This window comes from Ammospiza nelsoni, chromosome 17, assembly GCF_027579445.1.
Source record: "Ammospiza nelsoni isolate bAmmNel1 chromosome 17, bAmmNel1.pri, whole genome shotgun sequence".
Lineage (NCBI taxonomy): Eukaryota > Metazoa > Chordata > Aves > Passeriformes > Passerellidae > Ammospiza > Ammospiza nelsoni.
The window spans coordinates 14,978,004-15,004,835 of record NC_080649.1 but is presented as its reverse complement, the minus strand read 5'-3'; the positions used below and the strand labels follow the sequence as shown (position 1 = coordinate 15,004,835).

The window sequence follows — 26,832 nt, the reverse complement described above, 5'->3', positions numbered from 1 at the left end:
GGTTTGTTTTGTGAGGCAGAGGGGGCTCCCACCCTCTGACCACCAGCAGGAAGAACTGAATTTCTGCTTTGCATAAGAGAAATACAAAATAAACCCATCACATCACTAATATTTAACCCCCAAAGCTTCCAGCTCAACAGCTGATCCCACTGATGCTCTTTAAATGCATCTTTTTGAGTTTATCACCTGCAGTGTGTTGACATACTCTGTTTATGGGGATCTGTCTGCATTTTGGCTCATAAGATATTTGCCATATTCCAGCCTATCATAGAATCATGGAAACACAGAATGGTTTGGGGGCTGGAAGGGACCTTAAAGCTCATCCAGTTCCACTCCCTGCCATGGACAGGGACACCTTCCACCATCCCAGGCTGCTCCAAGCCCTGTCCAACCTGGCCTTGGGCACTTCCAGGGCTGGGGCAGCCACAGCTGCTCTGTGCCAGGGCCTGCCCACCCTCACAGAAAAGTTTTTCCTGATATCTAATCCAAACCTGCTCTCTGTCAGTGTGAAGAATTCTCCTTTGTCCTGTTACATGTTCTTGTAAAAAGTCCCCCTCCATCTTTTTGTAGGATCCCTTCAGGATCTGGAAGGCCACTCAGAAAGATCTAATACCATTCAGGTCTCATTTTTATCACAAACACTCCTTCTCATTTCTGTGCAGTCATTCTGGGACCCTCCAAGGCACATTCTCTGAGACAAACACAGCACATTGTGACAGCAGCACATCTCCACAACCTTACAAGCAAGCCAAAGTATTGCAAATTAACCCAGAATTCAGCTCTCTTACTGACTGCTAGACAGGCCCTGTATGAATAAAGAACACCCTATTTAAATAACTTTTCTTTCTGTGCTGTTTGTTCCTTTATGCATTTCCCCTTTTGCCTCTTGGAGCTCTGTGAGGAGATGTCACCCTGTGCCTTGCTGAGTTCTGCCTGATTCCCCTTGCCTGGGAGTAAAGCCTGACACAGGTTTGCTATTCTGGGTCACCAAAATCAGTGTCAGCTCCAGGAGCACAGCTCTTGTCAGAGCTTATCTCTGAGCACTGCTCTGCAAGGTGGGGTTGGAACAGCAGGGTTAGCAGAGAGAGGGAGCTCTGCTGGGCTTGGAGCAAAGGCACAGCAATATGGTAAATTCAGAGGAAATACTGGAAACCAGCTGAGAAACATGAGAGCTTGGGGAAGCATGCAGTTCTTGATCCTTGTTTGATGTGAGGCTCTCCAGTGGCTGATGGGAACATGGAGGATTTCCTTTCCAGAGCCAGTTAGCTGAGAGCACAGAGCTGTTGAGGCTCTGTGCCTCAGAGGTTGAAAATTTAAATTATTATTAATAAATTTAAATTTAAAAAGTTGAGAACTTCACAGCTCTTTTGGAAACAGACAGCTCAGGACACCCCAAATACAGCAGCCTTGGAGCAGCATCCCCTTCTTTCCACCCCTTGCCAGGTGCCAGCACCAACCACATAATGCTTATTTCATCCAAACCCTCACCCACTGTGATGCTTTAATACAAAATGTTCTTTCTGGGGACCTTAAATACACATCTGTGGAATAATACAGACTGTGGAAGCAGCATCAAGAGTTCCTCTTTCAGATGACGTAACTGGTCTCTGCTGGGACAGTCCTGGTCTGTGCCTTTCCAGCACTCAAGGAGGTGGAGTTCAGAACTTGTATTTTGAGAAAATGACTCAATTCCATGACTGTCAGAGATGAAATTGAAACTTCTGTGGATTTCCACAACAGATTGCTGATTTTCTAGCTGATTAAGTGCAGCCTAAACAGGTGTGTTCCCCCCATAACTTTGCCCTTTTCTCCCAGGTGTCTCAAGTGACATTGGGAATATGAAATAGCACAGCACAACCCAAGTCTTGCTCCTTCCCCAAATCCTGTTTGTGCTGTTCCCTGACAAGTGTGACAAGCAGTGGCTGGAGACATCTCCCTGGGATGCCACCTCCAGCCAAATGCTTTTGGAGAGACCCTGCCAGGAGCAGATTGGGATCTGCTGGTTAACCCCAGGGGAACTGGAGGTGTTTTTCCAGAGCCAGGGTACACCAGACTGGTGAGACTGGATTTTGCTGAGTGTGCCTCTTACCTGTCTGTGTAACACAGGAGATGAGAACAAAGCTGTAGGGCCAAACCCACAGGTAACACCAGGATTTGCTATCATTCCATCACAGCAGAGAGCACTGGGCAATGAGCTATTAAACAGCATATCCCAAGATGAATATTTTCTCCTTCCTGGGAATATTCCTTGTAAGCAGTCCAAAGGATTACGTCTCCTTTTAAAAGAAGTCCTTTAATTTATATTCTGAGGTATGCACTCCCAAGATTTAATTTACCCCAAGCTATGAAATTAAGCTTACCCAGAATTTCAGACTGGGTATTTATGTGATATATTCCACCACACAGTTGCTGGTTTAGCAGTGCAGTGATACCTCCAGTGCAGGAGATGCTGGTGAGGGTCATGATTTTGCCTAAGCCTTTAATTTAGACAATAAAGGATCCACATGCTTTGAACCCCCACAAAGAAGACTTGAAGTAATCTTAACAAATTATTTGTAAAAGCCAGATTGTACCCCATTTTCCTGCAACTTCTCAATGCATCTCCCCAGGAGCTGCCAAAATAAAAGGGAGGAAAAATGGTCTCAGGCTGTGTCTTTGTCTGTGAGACGCTGAACGCAGCAGCTGCAATCAGAACCCAGAGAGCAAACTCCTTGTGAGGAGTGTTTCCATTTTATTTTCCAGACCTCTGCCCATCCCCATCCACTGCTGTCCCAGTCTTCCATCACGTGGATCTCATTTCCCAGTGACACCAGGGACCTTTACTGAGCTATGTTCACTATGTCCTGCCACGTTCCAGGGAGGGCTCGCTGTCCATGCTGTGACCAGAGCACCCTGCTGGCCTCCTGCACTCTGGCCAACAACTGCCTGAGCTGCTGCTTCCCACTCCAAGCACTGCAGCTGGGATAAGCTATACAAAAAGAATAAAAAGAGAAATTCCTATCCCAAGACAACTAGGACACTAGGGATTAAGCTGCTTTGATTACAGTCACTAAATAGACTTTGGTTTTTCATCTGAAATACCAAAAGGGATCTGTTGGAGACCCCTGAGTCCCTCAGGTACATTCATGCTACCCAGAATACAAGCTCTAAAAGGCTGCCACAGAAATCCAGGCCTCTGTAGCCTCATGAGAATATTTTTCCTATAAAGCTGCAAAACCGTGAGCAAAAAGCCTCGTACGATAACTCGGAGGTAGACACGCAGGGGAGGTTGCTGAAAAAGTCTTGGATAGTTAGGAAGAATGATTCTTGTTCTCAGTCTGCTTGGCCTGGAAGCTGAGGTGCCTGGGGGTGTCTTTCCCATCCCTTGGGATGGATGGCCATGGTTCAGGGCACCACCAAGCCATGGGGTATTTATGTCGACTTCTTAGGCAGTTCCGTGGGGCTTGGTGGCTGTGGTTGGTCACTCTTGGTCTGGCCTGCAGGAGGGGGCCACGTGGTCTTCTGATGGAGGTGGCTGAAAAGGAGAAAGATGCCTTAGGTGGTTTGGGAGAAGGACACAGAGGATAATTATTATAGCACTGGTTATTTAGGAAAGAAGAAGCAGCCACAGATCTTGCCTGGTTAGACTGTGCAGGCTGCCTGTTTTGTCTGAAAATGCTTTTCATAACCTTGAAATTATCATTTGCAAATGGGTACTTTGTACCTAAACAAAAAACCGTGCTGGCAGATCTTCAGGTTGAGTTAAGCTAAGAAAGCAGTAGGAGATATTTAGGTCTCAAAGTGCCCTTTCAGATAACTTTAGGAAATGGCTTTGTTAAATACAAGCAATTTAGGAGGTTTCAGGGAAATTTAACAGTTTAAGGTCCAAACAAAGCCAAGTCAGCCTGCTTTCCTTGTCTGGAGCTTCACAGCATCTCGATATCACAGCATAAAAAATTAACATAATCAGTGATGCTTTTTCCCTTACACAGAGTGCACTATAAAAATGCTGGCTAGACAAGCCACAGAACCACAAATTCCCATCTGGCCTGAAGGAAAACCAGCATTTTATAAAGCAAAAGAGAAATCCAGGAATTCACACAGTGCAGGGCAGGAAGTCTCTTTCTGTCTAGGAATTTCACAGCATTTCTCTGTCATGGCCATCTGGAGGCCTCTCCTAGACTGTCTGATCAAAAGTCATCAAGCAACAGTTTTGGTTAAAAAACCCCAACAAAACAGACAGGATTTTTTAGTATCTGTGTTGTCCAAATTACAGACCACAGCAGTTTTGACACCTACTCCTTGTAATTTGGGATTCCTTCCGCAGGCAGGCACTGGTCCCTGTCCCATGGCAGAGCTGCAGATGGAAGCACAGAGCCAATGTTAGTGCAGAGAACATGCCCAATGCTGCTGCATTATGATAATGCACATTTTAATGAGGCAGGAGCTCAGAAAATGCTGACAGCACTCACAAACCAGAGGTGCTCCTGAAAGGCTGCAATTATTTCCTTTGTGTCTTGTGCTTTGAGACAAAGCCAGTGCTGGGCTGTGGCCACACTGAGCTGGTGAATAGCATCAAAGTAAGGACTGGGCACCTGTTTGGGGCTGGGAATTCACCTGGACATGACACTGAGGAGGTCAGACACTCATTTTATGGGGGAGGAGACAAGCAGGGTCAAATAATTGCCACCAAGAAATGTCTCTGGCATATGGACCAGCTCAGAGTCCCAGACTGAGAAAGCCAATCCAGACTGCCATGGAGCTGGATTGTTCCCTGGTTTGCTCACAGATGTGAGGAAAAGGGAGCATGGCTGGTTTTACTCCAAGGAAATAGGAGGTGACTGTTCCCTTCTGCTCAGCACTGCTGGAACGGTACCTGGATGGCAGAAGGAAAGTTTGGATCCTGGGTCTAAAGCTGTTGGGAAACTGGACAGGATCCAGCAAGGGAAGCTCCAGGCCTGCAGGGAGAGGCTGGGGAGGGCTGAGGGAGCTGGGCTGGTTTAGCCTGGCAAAGAGGAGGCCAGGAGGCAACTTCACAGCCCCCACTGCCACATCAGGGAAATTAAAGGCTGTGGAGCTGAGCTGTTTTTGGCAGGGCAGCTGGTGTAAGTAGGGGCAGAGGCCACAGGCTGCCCCTGGGGGAGCTCAGGCTGGTGCTGGGAACATCTTTGTCACAGAGCAGTGAGGGAACACCATCCAGGAAGGCTGTGGATCTCCATCCTGGCTGGCTAAACCCACTGCAGATCCCCTCTACTGGGATGGCCCTACCTGGAGCAGAAGTTCTTATCTCCAGCAGTCCCTTTCAACCATCATTATAGTGATTCTGTGAAACCCTCCTCCTGCCTGTCAGGGCTTTTCCCCTGGATAAACAACTTTCCTCTGGCCCTGGGCACAAGTCTTTGACTCCATACCCTGCGACTCTGCATTGCAGATCCACAGATGAGTCACATGGATATAGGGTAATTACATCCCAGTGAGCATGAGAGAATCAGGGAGGCTCAACTGGTATGGAAAAATATCGAAGGTGCTGGAAACTGCCAATAACACTGGCAGAGATCCCTGGGACTTGCTGGGATTCAGCTTTCTCTGGTTCATTTAGTGCTTACCGTCCTTGTTGGAGAGGATTGGTGCTAACAGCTCTTTAGCTTCTGATAGCAAAAGGTCAACAAGATCTGAAGGTGGAAGAGATGTGTCTGAGACTGCATCTGTTTTATCCTCTTCTGTTTCATGGTTGACGCTTATAAATACGGAAAGTGCCATCAATAGTTCTGTCAGAGAATGGGCATTGACAATCCTGGCCAGCCTCTCAGGAAGGATCTGCTACATAAATTCTGTGTGTTTGGGGGGTTGCATCTCCATCCCTTCACATTAAAGTGTCTGTTAGACACACTTGCATTGCTTTGTTACAGAAAAATAGCAAAGTACTCTTCAGAATTTGTCAAAAGCATTTCCTCCGCATTATATTAGAAAGAACCAACTTGGAAACTTAAAAACTGATTTCCATCCCTCTTAAAAACTGGCTTTTAAAGGGACTGGTCATTATCGACGGGACAGTGACTTTTCAATTATTTAATCAGTTAAAAACACACATAGAGTTGTGGTACATTTATGCCCAAGTGGTAGGAGACAGGCTCAGGTTGGAGGGGAGTCCAGAAGCCTGAGCTCTGTTTCTGCTGCTATTCATGCAGCTGAGAGTCTGGAGAGCTCCTTGCTTACACTCTGTCTGCTCTAACTGCTGATAAAAAGGATGTGGTCCTGGAGCCAAAACTGGTTTATGTTTGGAAAAGCAGGTGGGTCAAAACTGTGCTGCTCTGAAACAACCTGCTTGGGGTCTCTGCTGACAAGAGCAATTTAACCCAAGCTGAGTTTCAGCTCCTCACTCCCAAAAAAAGCCTAAACACAGGCCCAATTCCCCCAGCATCAACCCACCAGCAGCCTCCAGATCATCTTTCTCCCATGGTTTCACTTCCAAAGTGAAAGTATGTTTAGAAACTCTGGGTAGGTTACGTGTGAAGCACCTTCCCCAGAGAAAGGTCAGAAAAGGACATTTCATGTTGCTGTTCACCATTCCCAGCCCAGAAGCCATCTCCTACCTTTTCTCATCTGGTAAATGACTGTGTGTGCTCAAGACCTTGTAAATGTTCTGTCATGCAACAGAAAAAAAAAAAAAAAAAAGGTTTCAAACTTGTAGGAATGAATAATTCCTGAGAACAAACCCCATGGGTTTTTCCTGATGATCAGATTTAATATGACAGTAATCAGCTTCTGCTTATTCATTGCCCTTGAAGCAAATATCTCAAGGCCTTTTGCAGCTCAGGCAGCATTCATGAATTTACAGACACATCTGAATTCTGCATTTTAATACCACTGCTAAAACACATGAAATGCAACACAAAAATCCTCTTCCAAGGAATAATTTTGCAGGCTGCATTTCAGTGATCATGGCTGCCAGCAGCCCCTGGCTCCTGGGCTGGACCTGCACGTGTAAGCTCTCACTACCATGCACTTCTCCAGCACCACTGAGGGGTGGAGGAAAAATGAAGACATTTTGCTCCAGTGCTCAAAATCCTGTGATGTTTGACCCTGGGGTCAATGAGATATATTTCCAAAGTCTGACCCCAAACTGCACAGGCTCTAGCAGATAGTGCTGAAGCTCTGGAGCATTTAATTCTTCCTTTTTTGGAGCAGAGGACACAGCATCTACATTGACACAGCATCTACATTTCCTTTTGCTCCACTGTTTCTGCTTGATTTCAGGAGTTCTTGGGACAGGCCACCAGTAGCCGTGGCAGATACACTGACTACTAATGCTTCCCATGCTGGCCAGTTTATTAATGACACAGACTGGTGTTCCCAACATAGGGAATGAAGTGGAAAACCCATCAAATGAAGCATTAAACTCTGAGATTTTGCAGGAAATCCAAGGGGAAAAGCACTGGAAGAGCAAAGCCACTCTCCAGGTTCCTATTTATAGAGCTATAGTAAGGGAAGGTGAGCATGGGTGATTTTGACATCAGCCTCAGCACAGGGAGCCAGGAAGAGCAGAGCCACCAGCAAAACCTGCACCACAGAGTTTGCATTGCTCCCAGGGGATGAGGAGATCTGAGCTCATCCCCTGCTTCCTCCTAACCAACACACAGTGACTTTTTTGGGTAAGAGAGGGAAAAAACACCCTCTTGCTTATGGAGCAGGAAGTTGATTGGACTTGCAAAAGCACCCTGAAGGAAAGAGGCTGTGGTGATGCTGCAGCAGTGGGCAGGTGCACACCTCACCTGCACAAACAGGAGCAGTTTCCTATTGCAGATCTCCAGGCGCTTCCGCGACACTTCGGATTTTCGTAGCTGGCCATCGGCCAGGGACAGCTGCCTCCTCAGCTCCAGGATGTCCTCCTGACACAGGGACACATCAGGAGGAGAAAGGGGCTGGTGATGCTCCAGCCTTGGCTTTTGGAAACAACAGTTTGGGGCATTTGGGAAGGGACAGTGGAAGTTGTGCAAATTATAACACAGATCCAGAGACTGTGTTGGCCTTGTGGTCCCACACAGAAAATGATCTATGTGCTATTTCATTTTCTCCTGTGTAAATAGAAGGAGGGTAACCTTAGTTAGTTGTGGCCTGTGTAAATAGAAGGAGGGTAACCTTAGTTAGTTGTGGCCTGTGTAAATATAAGGAGGGTGACCTTAGTTAGTTGTGGCTGCCCCATCCCTGGAAGTGTCCAAGGCCAGGTTGGACGGGGCTTGGAACAACCTGGGGTAGTGGAAGGAGTCCCTGCCCATGGCAGAGGGTTGGACTGAGATGAGCTTTATGATCTCTTCTGGCCCAAATCATTCCATGACACTATGAACCCACAGAAGAAGAGTCTGAAGGGCTGTGGGTTTTTCCAGGGGGTTGCATTACCTCTATTTCAGAGACGTGCTTTGCTTTTTTCCCTGCCAGCTGCATCTTCAGTTCTGCAATTTCAGCCTCCAGCAGGTGGATCACTTCCTCGTAGTCCTGCTCGGCACTGTGGGCCTGTCTCTGCACCACCTCGGCCATCTGCAGTTTGCTGTGCAGGCTCCTGTTCTCTGACAGGAACCCCAGCGCCTTCTGCAAGCACCAGGAACTTCTGATGAGCACCCCACGTCCCCCTCAGCTGCCAAACCCACCCCCAAACCCACCCCAGCAGCCCAGAAATCCCTCCACTAACTTGGTTCAGCCGCTGAAGTTCATCCTCCATCGACTTCTTGCTGCTCTCCACTTCTCTCAGGAGAGACTGTGGGAAATATTTTCACCAAATTAGGAGCAACAGATGACAGGACACTTTCTAGAATGCCCCTACCCACCAGAATGTTATTTTACAGAAGTTCTGTGCACTTTGTCCCCACACAGGGAGAGCTTTTAGAGCTGTGACCTGCAGAATTCCACCTGGACACAGCTGAGGTGCTCACAGCCAGGTGAGGGTGAGAGGACAGGTGCTGCTTCTGTTAATCACACACTGGAATTCTTAATGAGAGCTGCTTTTTAAATATGTTAACTCCCTGCTGAGAAGGGCCTGCATGCTTTGAGTACAAATAAGTTTTCCTTTGAGGCTGAGAGCGAGAAAGAGGCAATTAAGGAGAGTGGAGGGTGAGAGGCTCCTGTGTGACTGAGGAATGCACAGAATGCAAACTGGTGACTTCTCCAAAGGGACAGGCCACCCCATTACCCCCACAGAGAGCTACAGCAAGAAATCCCAGCCAAGAAATCTGCTCTGAACCTTCAGCCTGCGGACTTCGTGCCGCAGATCCCTCATCTCCAGCTGCAGCTGCTCCAGGTCCTCGCTGCCATTGCAGTTGAGAGAGTCAAAGGTCTGCAAGGAGAGGGACAGACTCATCACACATTGAATCAGAATCACCTAAAAAGGGAGTCAGCGTTTTTATGCAATAGATCAAAAGGCACATTAAATAATTCAGCACCAGCATGGTTCATTTTGCCCCACAGAATTTCACTCTCTGATTCCCATCATTGCTGATGTGGCTGAGCTAGAGTGAATTTTCACTTTGTGAACCAGATGAAATTACTTAGAATTGATTAATTATGGCTATTTCTCCTTCTGCATAACTGCCAGGCTGCTTCCTCATATTGTCCCATAGATACTCTTATTTCCTTATTACAAATGAGAAGTTAGAGGTCTTTTATGGAATTTTCTATTAAAAAATGATTAATTAATAGTTCTGCTTTGTCTTTCTAACTCTAGAACAACCAGAAAATTGTAATTTAGCTTTTCCCATCTCAGAATTCCATGGATTCAATGTAGCAGAGCTTTGGGGTGACTGACCAGGGAGTGAAAAGCTGATGTATCCAGCAAATTGGCCACTTCGTGCTGAGTGAAGAGCACAGAGCTGGAATCCAAACCAGCCTCGTCCAGCTCCTCCTGCATCAGATCCCTGAGTGCTTGGAGAACATCTGTGAGAAACAAGCAGTTTTTACCAGGCTAAAAGAGAAAATTGCTGTGGGTTAGGGGAAAATGCCACTGGTTTTGGGGCCATCCAGGGTTTAGAGATGCCAGACAGGTTTCTCTAATAATCCTGGGTTTGTCAGCAACCCCATCAAGCTTAAATGAGTTGTTGACAGACTTTATCATACTCCTGTTTCTAATCCAACTGAAAAAAAGTGACATTTTTAACACCCAGAAAACCCCAGATATTTTCACAGGGGAGTTTTGACGACTGTGGTTCTGAAAGTTTTAAAATTTTAGGCTAAACCCACATTTCCCTGAAAAAAGGCACCTGCTGCCCTTTCTCACGTTGCTGATTTAAACAAAAACTCAACTCAGTGAGTTCAGTACTTAGAAAAGGTGTTAAATTTACAAGTTTGAAAATCCACATTAATTTTCTTTCAGACATGAAGGAAGGCACAGCAGAATGGCCTGTGTGGGACAGGTGGGGACCATCAGGGAGGTGGCACCAGGGTCCCAGAATCACAGAAACATGGAATAGTTTGGGCACAAAGGGGCCATAAAGATGATCTTATTCCACCCCCTGCCATGGCAGGGACACCTCCCACTGTCCCAGGCTGCTCCCAGCCCTGCCCAGCCTGGCCTTGGGCACTGCCAGGGATCCAGGGGCAGCCACAGCTGCTCTGGGCACCCTGTGCCAGGGCCTGCCCACCCTCACAGGGAACAATTCCCAATTCCCAATATCCCATCCATCCCTGCCCTCTGGCAGTGGGAGCCACTCCCTGTGTCCTGTCCCTCCATCCCTTGTCCCCAGTCCCTCTCCAGCTCTCCTGGAGCCCCTTCAGGTCCTGCAAGAGGCTCTGAGGTGTCCCCCAAGCTGGACGCAGCTCTGCGGGTGGGGTCTCACCTGAGGGGCAGAATCCCCCCTCCTGCTGCCCATAGCAGGGCTCAGCCCAGCCCAGGGGGGTTTCTGGGTGCTCACAGCCAGGGCAGGTCCAGCTGTCACCCCCCAACATCCCAAATCCTCCCCCAGGGCTGCTTTCCTTCCCTTCTCTGCCCAGCCTGGGTTTGTGCTTGCAGCTGCCCTAACCCAGGTGCAGAACATGCACTTGGCCTTGTTGAACTTCATGAGGTTCACAGGGTGCCACCTTGAAGCCTGTCCTGGATGGTGCCTGGGCTGCAGCAGGAGCCAGAGTCTCTGTGCAAAAGCAGCACATTGCTAAATACCCCCAATCATCCTCATTTCTGTTTCCACAAACTACAGCTCCAGTCACTCAAAGGAGAGGGCTGTGGTTCTGTGTGCCATCCCTCCCTCTGCACAAAACATTGATCCAGATGCCTTGTGACTGTTCTCTCTGCTGGGGACATTGCTGATGGTTTGGGATTTTTGCTGAAAGCCTTTTGGGGAGCAGACCCTGTGGGCCAGCCATGCTCTGGAAGGCCACAGAAAGCAGAACTGGCTTTCATTTTGTGTGTTTCATTTTCCTGCTGGGAAAACTGGGATTTTAAGGAAAGTAAACCCTTGCACCAGCTTTCTTTTAGTCTGACTTTACCTATGATAGGACAATGGGAATGGCTTTAAACTGACAGAGAGTAGGTTTAGATTAGATGTTAGGAATAAATTCTTCCCTGTGAGGGCAGTGAGGCCCTGGCACAGGTTTCACAGTGAAGCTGTGGCTGATCCCTCCCTGGAAGGGTTCTCTTGGACAGGGCTTGGAGCAACCTGGGATAGTGGAAGGTGTCTGATGGAATTAGATGAATTTTGAGATCCCATCCAACCCAACCCCTTCCAGCATTCCATGATTCTACAGAATGCCTCCTTTTGTGTTTGTGACTTCCCCTCTTTATAGGCTCCATCCCTACCCAGGCAGGTGTCTCACCAGCCACTTCTGTCCCTTTTTCCCTTTTTAGCTGCCAGTGAAGCTGCACAGAAATGTCAGATCTCCCTGGGCAGAGCCCCTGCTCACCTCCATAGGCCACAGTCCCCTGCGAGTCCGTGGTCAGGCTTTGCCTGAGCTGCCTCTTCTTCTCCTCAGTCACATCCAGACCAAGGTACTGCAGAACCTTGAGCAGAAACAAGGAGCCTTTAAAAAGAAAAATACTGGAAAAGCAATTCTTTGGGGTAAGCACTGGGAAGACACTTGGTGCTGGGTTTCTCCAGGCAGCATCTCCCAAAGGAACAGGCTTGGATTGGATTTGCAGTCTCTCCTTTGTTGCATGTGTACAGAAATGTCTGTTCCTGAACACAGGTTCACATCCCTCCAAGAACATTTTATCTGCAATCAGATTTGCTGCTCCAATGAGTTTTCAGGACTTTTATCAAAAGCCAGAGGAGTTTCAGCAAGACTCAGCTGGCAAGAACTCAGGCTCTCCTTTCTCTTACTGCTCAGAAATTGTGTTTGGGACCAGGAAGATAAAAGCTATTAACAGAGTGTTTCTCATGGAGAGAGGAGACATTCAAACATTTTGCTCCTCCACTGCATGTTTTGCTCTCTCATTACTCCTGATGCCCTAACTTCTCCTGATGTTTATCAGCCCAACCTCAGGGCAGCACACAGAAGCAGATCAGCCTGTGCAAGCCCCACTTCCCTGCTGGCAGCAGCAGCTGAAAGCTTTTAAAAGACAAAGTCGAGCAGACTCTGGGAAAGAGCCTGAGTGAAACGCTCGAGTGCCAGGCTGCACTCGCAGCTCCTGCTCACAGGAGATTCCCTGGGAAGGGGCTCGGAGGGATCCTCGCTCACCTTCCCAGCACCAGCACCGAGTCCTGGGATCCCTCTGCTGTCCCATTCCCACCTCCTGCTCCTCTGCTCACCCCCCTGAGCAAGGCACTGCTGCAGGCTCCCTCACTTTGGGATATTGGCCACCCCAAAGCCACCTCGGGCTGCGCCAGTCGGTGTCACCCCCCAAGGCTAACAGAGCTTTGAGAAGCGAAACCAAGCGATGCGCTCCTGCCAGCTGAGGAGCAGAGGTCGCTGTGCCGATGCCACCCTGGATCCGCTTCGGGAGAATCCCGGGCTCCGAGAGCGGCTCCGCGGCGCTGCCGTCGGGGGGCAGCAGATGTTCGTCACATCGGGGCCTCCGTGGTGGCCCTGTCCCCATGTCCCCGCTCAAACGCCGGAATAACCCAAGGTGCCAGACGGGAGAACCACCCTGTCCCTCCCCGGCGTCTCGGTGAGCAGATGGGCAGCTCTGCTCCATGCCCATGGAATGTGTTCTCCACAAAGTGATGGGAGAATCTCGATGGGATAACTCCTGTCCCAGCCTCCCCTCCCGCACACCAGGCTGCCTGAGGTCACCCTAGCAGTGACAGCGGCACCAAAAGTTTGGAGGGCACAACCTTAGCCGGTGGCATGATGTCTAAAGGAGGTGCAGCTGCCAGGAAATGAATTCTGGAGCTTCATGGAGCACCAAGAAATAGCCAAGATGAGCCAAGGCATGTTTAAATGCCCCTTTAGACACAGTCAGGATGTTTCACCCTCTTAACCTGCAGCAAGCTCAGCTGAAGCTGGACTATTTCCTGCACAGTGCACAAGGAGGGGACCTTGCCCTGGGGACAGGGACCCTGCCACTCACCAGTTCCAGTTTTCCATCCTTGAGCCGGATATGGGGATCCAGGGCTACTTTGGGTTTGGTGCCTGAAGCTGCTTTGTAGTTAGAAGCTGAAGCAGGTGCTGAAAAATCAAAACCAAAGATTAATGGGGAAGCATTTGGGTAGAGGTGTCTGCAAAGCAAAATTCAGATCTCTTGTTGCATGAAATGTAAAGTGTGTGCAGCAGGGCAAAAATCCAAGTCCAGGATTTACTTAAACCAGCTCTGGAAGGTTGAACTAGGCCTCTCTTGGAAAGATTGGATACTGGGGAAAATCCTTCTGAAACTAGGCTTCTGCATGGTTTAAAATGAGATGTTTCATCCAGGGACAAAGAACTGCAAAAAACTTCCAGCACTTTGGAAATTTCCAATCACAAAGTTTGGTGGAGTTTTGGAGTTATGGCGAACTGTGAGAAAAATGAATTAAAATCTGCCTGGTTCTTGTCTACTCTGATTAAACAAAACAGAAAGAATTCCTGACACCCATAGGAATGAACAGATTAAAAGTTCATTAAAAATGAATAGATTAAAAATGATGTGGTGGAAAAGCACCACTCTGAGGTTTTTTCCCTCCCCAAGACTGCAAAAAGCCTTGAACCCTTTTCCCCTCAGCTGGGCAGGCAGGGTTTTTGGGCAGGAGCCACATGTGCTGTGAGGCAGGCACAGAGGCAGAGAGACCCAGAGGCAGCAGCTGCTGAACTGGTGAAAAGCTGCCATGAGCTGGAGGATCCAGCTGCCAACAGCTGGCTCAGCATTGCCAGCACTGCTGAAATGGTTCAGAGCACAAAAGTCCATCCCTAGAGGGAACCCTACCTTTTCCATTATGATTAACCCTTGCCTGTAAGGAACCATGGTAGCCCCTGGGAGGAGGGCTGCAGGAGGTGTTACTGCTCCTGGAGAACCCACCCAGACCCCAGGAGGGTGCAGGGTGTCTGTGCCTGCCCCTGCCCACCCTCAGACCTTCAGCCCAGGTGACAAGCTTCCTTCTAGTGCCAGTCATGAGATTTGCCCAGGGAGCAATTCCTGTTGCTGCTTGGGTCTAGATAACATCACAGTGAGCTCTGTTTGGCCAAGTCCCACTGCTCCTCTGGAATCCCTGCAGCAGTTCTCCCTCACCTCGCCCTCCTGGCCATCGGGGCAGGGCCCAGGTGCCAGGAGAAGGCAGTGAGTAGCAGAGGAGCTGCATAATCCTCCTAATCCAGGCCTCCATCTGCTCTGCTAAGGCCAGCAGCTGGGAAGCAGCAAGAGGCAGCAAATGGGTTTGCTGGATCAGCCACCAGCACTTCCCTCTCCAAGTTCAAGGGCAGAGCCATTACCCTTGGAGCCATGGCTAATCAGGATTAGCTCCATGTGCTGTCAGCTCTGGACACAGCCATATCCAGGGCATCCATCAGGGACCCAGAGAGAGGCACTGCCTGGCCCAGGCTCCCAGCCTGTGGTTCTTTCAGAGTCACTTTGTCTCCATGGATGACAACACTGGCACAAAGCCTCCTTGGCATCCCACACTCAAATCCTGGAGTGAGCAAATCCCCAGCTAAGTCAGGCCATGGGTGGGTCACTGCTGGTACTGGGCTGCTCTGTCCCCATCACCAGGACTGGTTGTCTGTGGTGGCCACCTGAGAGTGTCCCTGGCACCTGCAGGGCGCTCAGGAAGGGAGGACAGAGCTCATCCCCATCCCAGGGACTCTCCAGGGCAGCAAGGAAGGCAGAGCTGAGCTTGCCCAAGGTGAGCCAGGCATCCCTGGGAGCAGCTGCCCCATCTCCTGCTGCTCCCAGGGATGGACTAAACACAGTTTAGCTCCAGGGCTTGCTCTCAGCCTTCCAGAGAACTGCAGCAAGGCACAAGGATTTGTAAGCACAGGGAAGGAAGGGCTGTTGGATTTGAGGCTGCAAGAATGGTGGGCAGCACTTGTTCAGGATTTGTTGGGTAAATCCACCTTTCCTTCAGGGCAGGAGTAACCTTCCTCTCACAGAGGTGTGGGGTACCTTGTGGAGGTTGACTCCCTGGGCTCTGGGGATTACTGAGGTTTCCTCAATAGCATTAAGGGATTTGGGAAGCTGCAGGGTGATTCAGGTTCACCCCTCACTGCTGCCACACTGTTGGATGAACAGAGTGGTTCTCTCCACAAAAGGTAAGAGCTCAGGAGACCCAGAGCATAAAGATGAAACACAGAATGGAAAATAAGCAAAAACTGAAGCTTGGATGTAGAGATAAATCTGATTTATTTAACATCTCTAAGCCATTTCCCAGTTTGGCCAATTGAGGGCATCCTGAAAACCTGTTCAGAGCCCAGGGTTGCTGTGTACATCCTGACTCTCTACCTGACTGCCTTTATGCTGTGTGCCCAAGACCCCCCATTACCCCCAGAAGGGAATGTGGCCTGTGGAGAACCTGCTGCATGTTTAGGTGGGCAAAGCCACTGCTGCAAGTGAACCACAGGCTGAGAGTGCAGGAATTTGTCTTCTTGAATACCTCAGTTCTTGAGCGCCTTACTAAAGAGTTTTGCTACTATGGGGAAACATGGATATAATCACTACTGACTGAGTAAACCAAGCTGCTGCCTGCCCTCTCTCTGAGCAGGCTGAGTGTCACTATCACCCCATTAAATTCCACTCCAGCAGTATAAACACTGATAAAAATGTGGTGATAGGACAAGAGGAATGGCTTTGCACTGCCAGAGGGCAGGGCTGGATGGGATATCAGGAAGGAATTGTTCCCTGTGAGGGTGGGCAGGCCCTGGCACAGGGTGCCCAGAGCAGCTGTGGCTGCCCCTGGATCCCTGGCAGTGCCCAAGGCCAGGCTGGGCAGGGTTTGGAGCAGTTTGGAATAGTGAAATTTGTCCCTGCCATGGCAGGGGATGAGATGAGCCAGGCTTTAAAGTCCCTTCCAAGGCAATCCATTCTGTGATTCTGTAATTTCCTCAGCTCTGAGGAGCCACAGCTGTTTGTCACCCACACGAAGGGAATGGTTGAGCAGGACTCACCTGAGACTGTGAGCTCTGGTGGGCAAATGTCCGGAGACAAAGAAGGCACAGGAAAAGGATTTTCACGTCTATTCTAGAAAAACAAGACAAAATGGCACAGACAGTTGCTAAGGAGAATCTGTTGGTCTAAATAATGAGCAGGAGATAGAGTTCAAGGCAGAGCCATGAGGGCACCACATACATCCCTTGTGCAGGTGAACCTAAAGAGATTCCAGGGGTTTCTCTGGGAGCACCTGGCACAGGCTGAGCCACCCCAAAACCTGGTCACACACAAACAGTTCTGTCCTTTCTGTAACTGTGCCTGCGTGCTGGGGCTGGTTTTGGCCTTGCCTGGTCTCTCCACAGAGGATCTCCCTGAAGCTCTGCATCCAATCCAGCAGGGAGGTCCCAAGTCTGGCCACAGCCAGGTGTGATATTTACCCCAAACCCATCATTATCCCAGCGAGCAGGGCAGGAAGCTGAGATCAGTTCACACCCTTTCTTGTGTGCTATGTCATGGCTGAGAGCACAAGGAAGAGGGAAAAATAATCAAAGGGTGAACACCACCAAGAGAACTGTGACACAGCTGGGGACTTGGGTGCCAAGAGGACACAGGACTGGTGTGAGGACATACAGACAGGCAGCACATCTGACTGGGCACTCTTTCCCTGGTGTGCGAGTCCAGACCTCATTAGAAGTTCCATCTTTCAGCGGCAAAGTGAGGAAAGGAGCCCAATCTGTCCAGCCAATGGTGGGATTTCATACACAGCATCACAAGCTGGGGGTGAGGGCTCCAACCACAGTACCCAGCCACAGCTCCAGGGGCTCTGGTGCCTTTCCAGGGCACATCTCCAGCCTGGGGCACCCAAAGGCAACACATAGGTGACATTCATGTAAGTCTGTGTCCCCACAGATCTGGAAAGCAAGGTGTTTTGTGAATGGTCTTGTATGAAAGGAACATCCAGCCAGCCTCTTTTGAAGGAAATTTGTGTGGAAGAGGGCAGAAAGGACACCCAGCATGGCACCAGTCCAGGAGGGGAGTGACAAATGCACAGAGTGGAGCTGCAGACCCTGAGGGTTGTGTGGTTAAACCCTGTCCGGCCATTCACAGCTCGAGCACTGCTCTGCAAACACAAAGTGGAGCTTGGCTTTGCAGCAGGAGCGAGCCTGGCTTATCATTAGAGCAGTCAGGAGCAGGAATGGGCTGTGCAGGAATGCTGGGGATTCATCCTCATCACAGGGCTTGGAGAATAAAGAGTTGTGCCTGCCTTTGGCTAGGAGCCTAGATCAAACTGGCTCCAGAGATCCCTTCCAGCCCTATGACTGCTGCTGAATGAGATGCAGGTTCTATCCACAGAAAGGCTTTGTTTTTTTTAAACCCGAGACTCTTGAAACAGGTCTGAATGCAGGCCCTGAAGATGAAACTCCTGTCATTACCTCCACAGATCCATCTCTGTCTCAAACCCAAGAGAGAAGAAATTACTTCAGATTTAAAACATCTGCCTGCAGGTAAATACATCAACAGCACAGACTTCCCACTGGATTTTTAGAAGTATTACCTGGGACTCCCTGAAGAAGAGTTCTCTGATGAAGGATTGGTATCTGTCTCCGGGATTGCTATCACACCTCTTTAGAGATGAATTTCCACCTACCTCTGGGGACCTCACGTGGACCTTCAGCCTGCAGGAGCTCAGGCCATTCCCCAGAGCCTTTGGAGGTGGGGATGGGCTGTTGCTGTGCACTGACAGGCCAGGGTGTAACCGTCCCCTCCCAGGGATAAAGGCCACTTCTGTGCTTCCCTCGTGTCTTCAACAAACAACAAACACACAACATCTTATTAGCCAAACAAAAGGCACAAATTTGCAGAGCTCCCGTGCTTGTGGTTCTGTCTCCAGGATAACCTGACCTAAGCCTGAATAGCCTGCACCAGTGCAGCTAGATCTCCACCAGCTGCAATCCATTGAATCATGGAATGGTTAAAGTTGGGAAAGACCCCTCAGATCATCGAGTTCCACCATTTCCTGGGTACTGCTAAGGCTACCACTGACCCATGTCCCAAAGTGCCACATCTCCATGGCTTTTGAACACCTCTAGCTGATTCCACCACTGCCCTGGGCAGCCTGTGCCAAGGACTTTACAACTCTTTCCATGAAAGAAGTTTTTCCTAATATCCAATCTAAACATCCCCTGTCACTACTCGAGGCTGTTTCCTCTTGTCCTGTCATTTGTTAATTGGGAAAAAAGCCCAATCCCCACCTGGCTCCACCCTCTTGTATATATCCATAAGATCTCTCCTGAGTCTCCTTTTTTCCCCTTCTTTAACTTCAGTTCTGTTTCAAAGCAGTGATAGGAGATACTCATGAGGCCCAGAACATCAAGAAGGTCTGGATTACACTTCAGGATGATCCATGCCTTCAAGATTTCCTGATGTGACCACCTTAAGGCTAATAGTGCCCTTGAAGCCAAACCTTGGTATGAAGTGTTCTGCCTAAGACTCAGCAGCACCTGATGATGACAGGAAATACTTTCTATACCTACCTGAATTTGGCTTTTTCAATTATTTTTCTGGCCTCCTCATGTGTGCTGCCCACCAGAGAATCTCTGTTGATGGCAATGAGTTGGTCTCCAGGTCGGAGCCGACCGTCCTAAACAAACAGGGAGAAAGACACAGCATTGAGAAGGGACATCTCTGCCCAAAGCCTTCTCCTGCAACACAGATCCTCATTAGTCCATGCAATTATCCATCTACTCCTAGAAAAACTGCTTCAGAACAGCCACAGCCTGTAGGAAAGGTGCCCATGGCAGAGATCCTGAGGGTCTCCACACTTACTTTGTAACAGTCCCCATCTGGCAAAAGCTCTTGGACATAAATCATGGGCCCATCAGGCCTGTTGGATCCACCACTGATTGTCAGCCCCAAGCCAGAGGAGTTTGCTACAGAGATGCTCTGGATTCCTGAGTCAATGGAGTAGCTGCAAGGGAGAGAAGTCAGCAGGTGACTCAAGGTGATCTGGGTTATCTTCTCATATCACTGAACAAACTGCCTGGATTTATTTCCATGTGTGATCCTTCTGCCTTCTCCCAGCCTTTTATTTGCATCCTTTCTTCCACCCACCGTTGGAAAGGGGAAGTGAGGCCTCCTGTTCTCGGGCAGACATTGTTCAGTGTTATTAAAGTGACTGCTTCCCCTAATCTCCAATAGGGGAATACTTGTTTAGAGAAGAAACTAAAGATTTAACCAGAATATACTTGGCATTCCTGGTTTTATAGCCAAAACCACACAAATGATCAACATGTTGTTGCTTGAACCCAACTAAATCACCAGACAGCAATTTACAGATGGATCAGCTATCAAGCAGTTCTAAGGAAACATCAAAGTGAAGCTCAGAATACACAGCTGGGTGTGTCTTAACCAGGATTTGGACCCAAAATCATGCAAGATGCCCTAAGAAATGGGCATCCTTTACAGCAACACCCACCACACTGTGAGCTGCTGCTGTGGCAGGTGGCTTGTCCAGTTGAGGATGGAAAGGAGCAGCAAACAGGAGCAGAGATTTCATGAGCTCCCATGGGCAGCATTGCAACAAGGGGGTTGGGGAAGGATTTGGTGGTGCAGAAGGATCAACAAGCCTTTTCCTCCAAATGGGATGGGTGCAGCTGGTGGGTGCAGCTGGCTTTTTGCTTTTCAGTTTACTTCCACAGCAGCCCCTGCCCAAAGAGCCTGCACTGGCTCCTTGTGTTACAACTTCAGACACAACAGCAGCTGAGCATCCCACGCCCCACAGTGACACCAGCACAGGTTCCCAAGCAATGCCAGCCCTGTGGTCACACACCCCAGGGGAAGGAGTGGATGGGCCATAGTCTTATGAAAAAAACATTGCTGTAAGGTGAACAATCTTAGGGAAATGAAGTAATGAAATACAGCATTAAAATGTTCTGTTCAACCCAGAATCTCAGACACTGACTGTGGTGAGATTACATTGCATCTAGCTCCCATTGCTCAGTGGAGGGACAGGACCTCAAGTGATGCCACAACGAGAAGTCACAGCCTGGGGACAACCTGTGGTGAGCAGAAGGGGTGGCAGCCACATGCATGAAAAGACCCACGGCCCAAATTACATCTCACAGCTGACCACCAATGCTCAGGTGAAAGCATTGGTCTGTGATTCCAGGGGGGGGGACCTGTGGGGCCTGGCAGCTGCATGGAGACAAGCAGAACATGGCACAGCATGGCAAGGAGGTCACCAAGACAGGCCCCTCAATGCTCATTTTCCTGCCCAGTGTGGGGGTTGGAATGAGATGATCTCTAAGGTTCCATCCCACCCAACCCATTCTGGATTCTATACCTCACCCTGGAGGGAATTAACAGCACAGTGAGGATGGCTTGAACAAAGCAGCTGCCAAGTAGATGATCTGGTGTCTCCTCTGTTTGGGTCTCTCACTCCACGCAAGCAGCTCAAACCTCTGGTGCCAAATATTTGTCCTCTGCAAATCCCTAATAAGCTGGTATTTAGCAAGAGGATTTACTGGTTCTGCAGTGAGGGCTGATTCTCTTTACCAGTGCCTTGGCTTGTTTGTGCTGGCAAAGGATGGGAGCTGGGAGCCCTGGGGACAAATGGTCCCCATTCCATGACTGTGAACAGCCTCCAAGCTGTCCCTCTGGAGAAGGGCCCTGGAGACAGGAGTGCAGAAAACCAGCTCAGCCTGTCCCAGCCTCTGACCCTGCAGAGTGTGCCAGGGCACATGGCCCCATGGAAACACACTCTGGGAGATGCTCTGGCCACCAAAGGATGAGGTGGCTGCAGGATGATGACCCCAAAGCAAAGGGAATCAGGAATGTTTGCATGCAGAGGTGCTGGTGCTCTTGGAGCATGGGGTCAAAGTGCCAGGAGCATGGCAATAGGACACAAGCTCCAAAAACAGGTCCTGAAAGCAGCACCAGCCTTGCAGGAACACTCTGCTCGTGGTTTACAAGGTGATGTGCAGGGCCCTCTCACCTGGCTGCAAACCATGGCCTCTCCCTGGGTTTCACATGGGAGGAAGAGTGTGGAAACCCAGAAAACCAGGAATATTTCTCTGTCTGCTCTGGGGTGCCCTGACCCCCAGGGCAGCACTGACTTTGACCCTCATTCATGGAGAAAGTTTCCCAGACTTCAAGATAAACTAGAATCCACAAAAGTGTGAAATAGATTATAGAGTGTAGTGTAGGTGTGTCACTTGGTGAGAAATTTAGGTTTTGGGATTTTTAATATCTTGTGGATGGAAGCAAGATGGAGGCACAGGGTGTCATCCTGGGTTTCTTCTTCATGCTTCTTCTTCCTGGGTTTGGGTGGCATTTTGTAATTGGGCAGAAAAGTCCCCATTGCAGCTCTTTTGGGTTAAAAGAGAAAATAATCTAGGTGTCAGTTCTAAATTGGATAGTTTAGTCTTAAAAAGACCTTGTAACAAGAGATTGTTGGCCATTTTGTGCCTTCTAATGAAAAGCTGCCGAACTCACAGCAGTGAGACTATTTTACTAATAAGAAATAATAAACACTTGAATTACTGTCTCAAGTGCCTTCAATCCAGACTCAGAAAAACGGATGACTGGTACCCCCAGAGAAGAGGAGCTGCTGCATGGTGTAGACATATGGATTGTCTCAACTGGGAACCTTTTCACCCCCATTGGAACAAACCTCCCAGGAACAGCCAAGATGCCACCACCACATCCAGAAGATGCTGTGGCCCCTGAACCGTTCCGGCGATAGAAGAGTAGAGAGGTCATAAGGATGAACAAAACTGTTCAACAAGCCCTGGATTTCTTTAGTGGGTGTATCCTCTGACATTTGGTGGTGCCCTGCTGCCCAGGTTGGGAGGATGTGTACGTACTGTGCGTGAGGAGCGTGCGCCAGGCTGCCCAGGAAGGGGCCGTGCGAGGTGGCTGGGCTCAGCAGCAGCGGGCTCTGCGAGCGCGACGACGAGCCCGACGAGGTGCTCTCCAGGTACCGACCTGAACAACAAAGGCACAGTCAGAGCAGGGCACTCAGACACCCCAGCATCACCCTCCCCCTGCTCTGCTGCTGAGAGATGGTGCTGCACCCCTGGATTTCTGGGGAAAGCCACATGGTGGTTAAAGACATTGGGATACTCCTGGATTTCTGGGGAAAGCCACATGGTGGCTAAAGACACCAGGATAGGGCTGAAGGAGAGGAAACATTGGCACAGTTCTGTAGTCATTATAGTGCAAGAGTTCTATTGTCATTACATTGCAAGGGTTCCATATCGCTAGAGTTTCGTACGTCCTTGATGTTTCTTGTTGGCATCTCCTCTATGCACTGACTCTTCCTTGCCCTCACGGTGGCCAATTGACTCCAGTTCCTCCTCAGCCAACCAATCTACTCTTTTATAACACTCTTCTGATCGGCCACAGGTGTGGCTGTTAATATCAGGCCTGCTCCTAATCCTTAATAATTGGCTCAGCTGCAACTCTTTAGGGGGGTAAGATTACTTTCTATACTACCTTTATTTACTTACGTTACTATCTTTATTTACTTTATGTTCTATCCTCCTACACTCTTCCAACGTGGGACTGCCAACCCCACACACCTCTGCCATAGGGGAAGGGCCAGCAGCTCTCTGGTGAGATGTCAAGCTGTAGGGAAAGCTTTCTTCCCCAGGCACACATGGCTTTTTGTGCTGGCACCATGCTTAGGGCAACCTTGTTGCATCTCTTTAAACATTTCTCATTAGCAAATGAAAAATAATGATCTTTAAATGAATTATTGCTGAAACGCCTTGAAATACAGAGCAAAAATGTGCAGCTGCCTTTACTGATGGAGTCACCTGCCCAGCACACGAGTTAGGCAGAATCTGGGGATCAGGGGAGTGGTTATGATCCAATTCAAGCCTCCCTTGATCACCCCGTGGCAGCACTGGATGGCCAGTGCTCTTGGCATGCACCAAGGGTCTGCAATAAGGACAAGCCTTCTTCAAACCTCCACCCCAACACCTCCTCAAATGCAACCACAGCTCCTTCAGAATGACACTGGGATGAAGGAAACTCTCTCTGCAGAGAGAGGAGATTTCAGTTCCCTGCAGAGCTACTCACTGCCGCTGTGCAGGACCGGCGAGCTCCGCGCCGAGCCCGTGTTGCTCTGGGAGCCAAACTTCTCCAGCAGCTCAGAGAACTCTCTCCTGCAAACAAAACCATGGTGCAGTCAGCTGCTGCTCAGAGCTCCCCCCACATGATTGTATGGCCAGAGAGCCCCTGATGGCAGGGACTGGGTACCAAGGCTGCAGGGCTGGTGCTCTCCAGCTGTGGGAGCAGACAAAGCTTCCTCCTGGGAAGACCCTGCTTTCAAGAGCTTGTGCAAGGCTTCAGGTCTATAATCAATCTCATGGCAGTGCAGCTCTCCTGTGATGGGCTAGAGCTCCAGAGTGCTCCTTCCCTGCCCTGGAGTGTGTTCAGGACAAGAGGAGCTAGGAAGGGATGTATCCTTAAAGGTCTTTTCCAATCTTTATGATCCCATGATTCTATGGACAGGCTCTGTGCTGAGAGCTGTCATTCCTGAGAGTGGGCAGATGAACACTGGAGCCCTGCCTTGCATTCTGCCTTGCACCCCTCCTCATGGACCCTCCTGGAAATGTTTTCACCCCCATCTATAAGGCTCAAAAGTTTTGCAAACACACCACACAAATGAAACCCTGCCAGAAGGAGCTGTAACTGTGCAAACAAAACCCAAAAATTCTCGGCCTATTTGTGGCTCCTTCTAGGACAGTTAAATACAGGTTATTCTCTGGTTTTGCTCCTCTTTTTCTGGACAGAAGGCAGATCCTGTAGCTCTTGCTGGAGTAAAGAGGGAGATGGCTTTTGAGGCACCTGCAGAAGCATCAGCCCACTTTCCTAACCCATCCATGATGATGCTCTCCACAAACATCACAAGCTGTACCCTTGGAGCATGACACCTCAACAAAGACCTGCATGTAATCTCATCCCCAAAATCCCCTGGAAAGTGATCTCCATGCCCAGGCACGAGACGATTTGTTCCAGGTTGAGTTTGACCACCGTGTGTTGAGCCCTTGATGAGCTGGAAGTCCCTGTACACCACAGGTGATTTTCTTCATGACCTCTCCATTAAGAACCACCATTGTCCTCATCTACCAGCTCCTGCCTCATTTCTGTAAGCTTTCATTGAGTTGCTGTGAGCCCCTCACATCCTTTCAGATGAGGAGGCATGGAAAGGAATCACATCTCCATCGTGCTCATGTTCAGCAGCCTTCTGATCCAACCCTGCCACACTGCTCTCATGTTGTCCCCCTGCACTGGGGGGTGTTCTCTCCCTTCATAACCCAACCTCACCTGCAGGATCTGACCTTTTGGCAGAGAGATCCTCAAGGATGACTAATTTCTTACACATGCCAGTTAATAAGCATCCAGGCAGTGGGACAGACCCTGCAAATGTTGTTTCAGTGGCCACAGCAACACCATTAGATGTCGTCTTTGAAGGCAGGAGGGAATCCCCATGGGAAGGAGCCTTCCTGATGCCATAGCCCCAGGAAAAGCCTGGTTATGAGTGGCTCCCTCTCAGGCTTGCCAGTCAGACAAGCTCCAGAGGTGAACCTGTAGGAAGCCAGCCACAGCAAAGTTCCCTGAGCGAGGAGACTGCAGTGACACACTCGCAGACGCTGCGTCATCTGCGTTCCTCACCAGGACAGATGTGGGGTGTTATTGGCTAGATTAGAGTCAACAATATTAAATGATGAATGAATCATCAGCTCCTCAGGTTCCTGCTGGAAGTGCTCTCAGTAATTTACATCTTCCCAGTCACAACCAGCTCATTAACAAAATTCAAAGACCAGCGCATGCCTTATCTAATATTGCCATCAAATTCATGCCTTATTCATTCCATTTAATGCTAATTTAAAACCCAAGTGTCACACAATGCTCAGTGACATGCCTTGGTGAATCCCAATATTTGCATCCATACTATTGTCTTTATCAACCAAACCCATGACCTTTAAAAAAGACCATGACTTTGTTCAGAAACCCCACGACCCCACAGAGCATTTTTGGCTTTCACCTCTTGGGCACAAACTTCCCAGGAACAGCCAAGATGCCATCAGGACACCCAGAAGATGCTGTGACCTCCCAGTCATGGTGGTGATAAAACAGTAGGGAGGACAAGAGGATGATCAAAGCCATTCTCCAAGCACTGGAATTCCTTATTGGATCTACCCCTCAGACAGTGGCAGGCATTTTTGGTGGCCCATCAAGGGACAGCTGTGTGGGGCCAGCCCTGTGTGATCTGCACTTACTGTGCATGAGGAGAAGGCAGTTTCATAATGTAAGGCACCAAAATAAGTGAATTATTAGGAAAATTTCTCCACTGAAAGGATGTCAGGCACTGGAACAGGCTGCCCAGGGAAGTGGTGGAACCTCTAGAAGCGTTCAAAAACCATGTGGATGTGACACTTGAGGACATGGTTTAACAGTGGCCTTGGCAGTGGTGGGTTAAGGGTTGGACTCGAGGGTCTCAGAGGGTTTTCCAACCTAAACGCTTCCACAAGCTCTGGGGAAGCACAAGGACAAGGCAGCCCCTGCTTTGCTGATCCCTGAGCTGAGCCTCGGGTGGATCTCAGCAGAATGATTCCAGTTTCCCAGCACAGCCTCTGTGTTTTTGCAGCTGATTCATACCAGTTTCACTGGCAGCTCACACAGCCATGGCCTTACCCTCCCTGACCCCTGCAGGGGCAGGTCCAACGCGCTGCAATCTCACACATTATTCCCAGTGGTTACCAAGCCACCAGCACTCAGGCTTTGTTTTGGGCTGGGTATTTCTGTGGTCATCTATTGTTCCATTTTCCTCAGATAATAATCCAGCAGAGCACAGAGGAGGCTATAAACGCCAAACAATGGCTGAAATACTCTTAGTCAATGCAAATGCAACTGGTGCAGCAGCTCTGTGACCCTGCAAAGCCCGTCACCAACCCGTGCTGCCAAACTCTGTCATAAGTGAGCACATGCACGGGCTCAGCACTCCTTGTTGTTGTTTATTTTGTGTCCTGAAATTCATCCACAAAGGAGGTTTATCATTATTTTCTCAGGAGCCTGAATGAGCTGTGAGGCTGGGTCCAGCCCAGGGACAATGTGACCAAATGCCACCGTCCCAGCTCCTGCTTTGTTGGTCACTCCTGCCAGCCCCAGTTCCACCAGGGACACAAACACATGACTAACTTGAGGCACACATTTATTTATCCCAGCAGAAAGTAAAGCACTTTCTGGTGCCAGTCTCATGGGAATTAATTTTGTGCTCAGTGCTGTGTTTGGAGGAGCTGGACAGGGCAGACAATGCCCAAACATTGCAGATTAATGAAGGAGCACACTGAAGGAATGCCAGCAGGCCTTGC

At 49.3% G+C, this 26,832-nt stretch overlaps 1 protein-coding gene across 1 annotated transcript in view; it reads right to left on the bottom strand.

Moving 5' to 3' along the window:
• Nucleotides 1–2,735: 2,735 nt before the first annotated feature.
• LOC132081062 (syntaxin-binding protein 4-like) overlaps nt 2,736–26,832 on the bottom strand; it is a 48,527-nt gene continuing 24,430 nt past the window's right edge. Inside the window, exons 6-22 of the mRNA XM_059484569.1 lie at nt 23,534–23,619; nt 22,315–22,435; nt 19,277–19,418; nt 18,985–19,091; nt 18,099–18,252; nt 16,468–16,540; nt 13,469–13,566; nt 11,863–11,959; nt 9,776–9,903; nt 9,215–9,307; nt 8,666–8,731; nt 8,377–8,565; nt 7,752–7,868; nt 6,573–6,622; nt 5,586–5,716; nt 4,279–4,336; nt 2,736–3,514 (exon numbers count right to left, since the gene is read on the bottom strand). Of these exons, the coding sequence (XP_059340552.1) occupies nt 3,412–3,514; nt 4,279–4,336; nt 5,586–5,716; nt 6,573–6,622; nt 7,752–7,868; nt 8,377–8,565; nt 8,666–8,731; nt 9,215–9,307; nt 9,776–9,903; nt 11,863–11,959; nt 13,469–13,566; nt 16,468–16,540; nt 18,099–18,252; nt 18,985–19,091; nt 19,277–19,418; nt 22,315–22,435; nt 23,534–23,619 (1,813 nt within the window). The 3' untranslated portion in view covers nt 2,736–3,411. The remainder of the gene's footprint in view (nt 3,515–4,278; nt 4,337–5,585; nt 5,717–6,572; nt 6,623–7,751; nt 7,869–8,376; nt 8,566–8,665; nt 8,732–9,214; nt 9,308–9,775; nt 9,904–11,862; nt 11,960–13,468; nt 13,567–16,467; nt 16,541–18,098; nt 18,253–18,984; nt 19,092–19,276; nt 19,419–22,314; nt 22,436–23,533; nt 23,620–26,832) is intronic.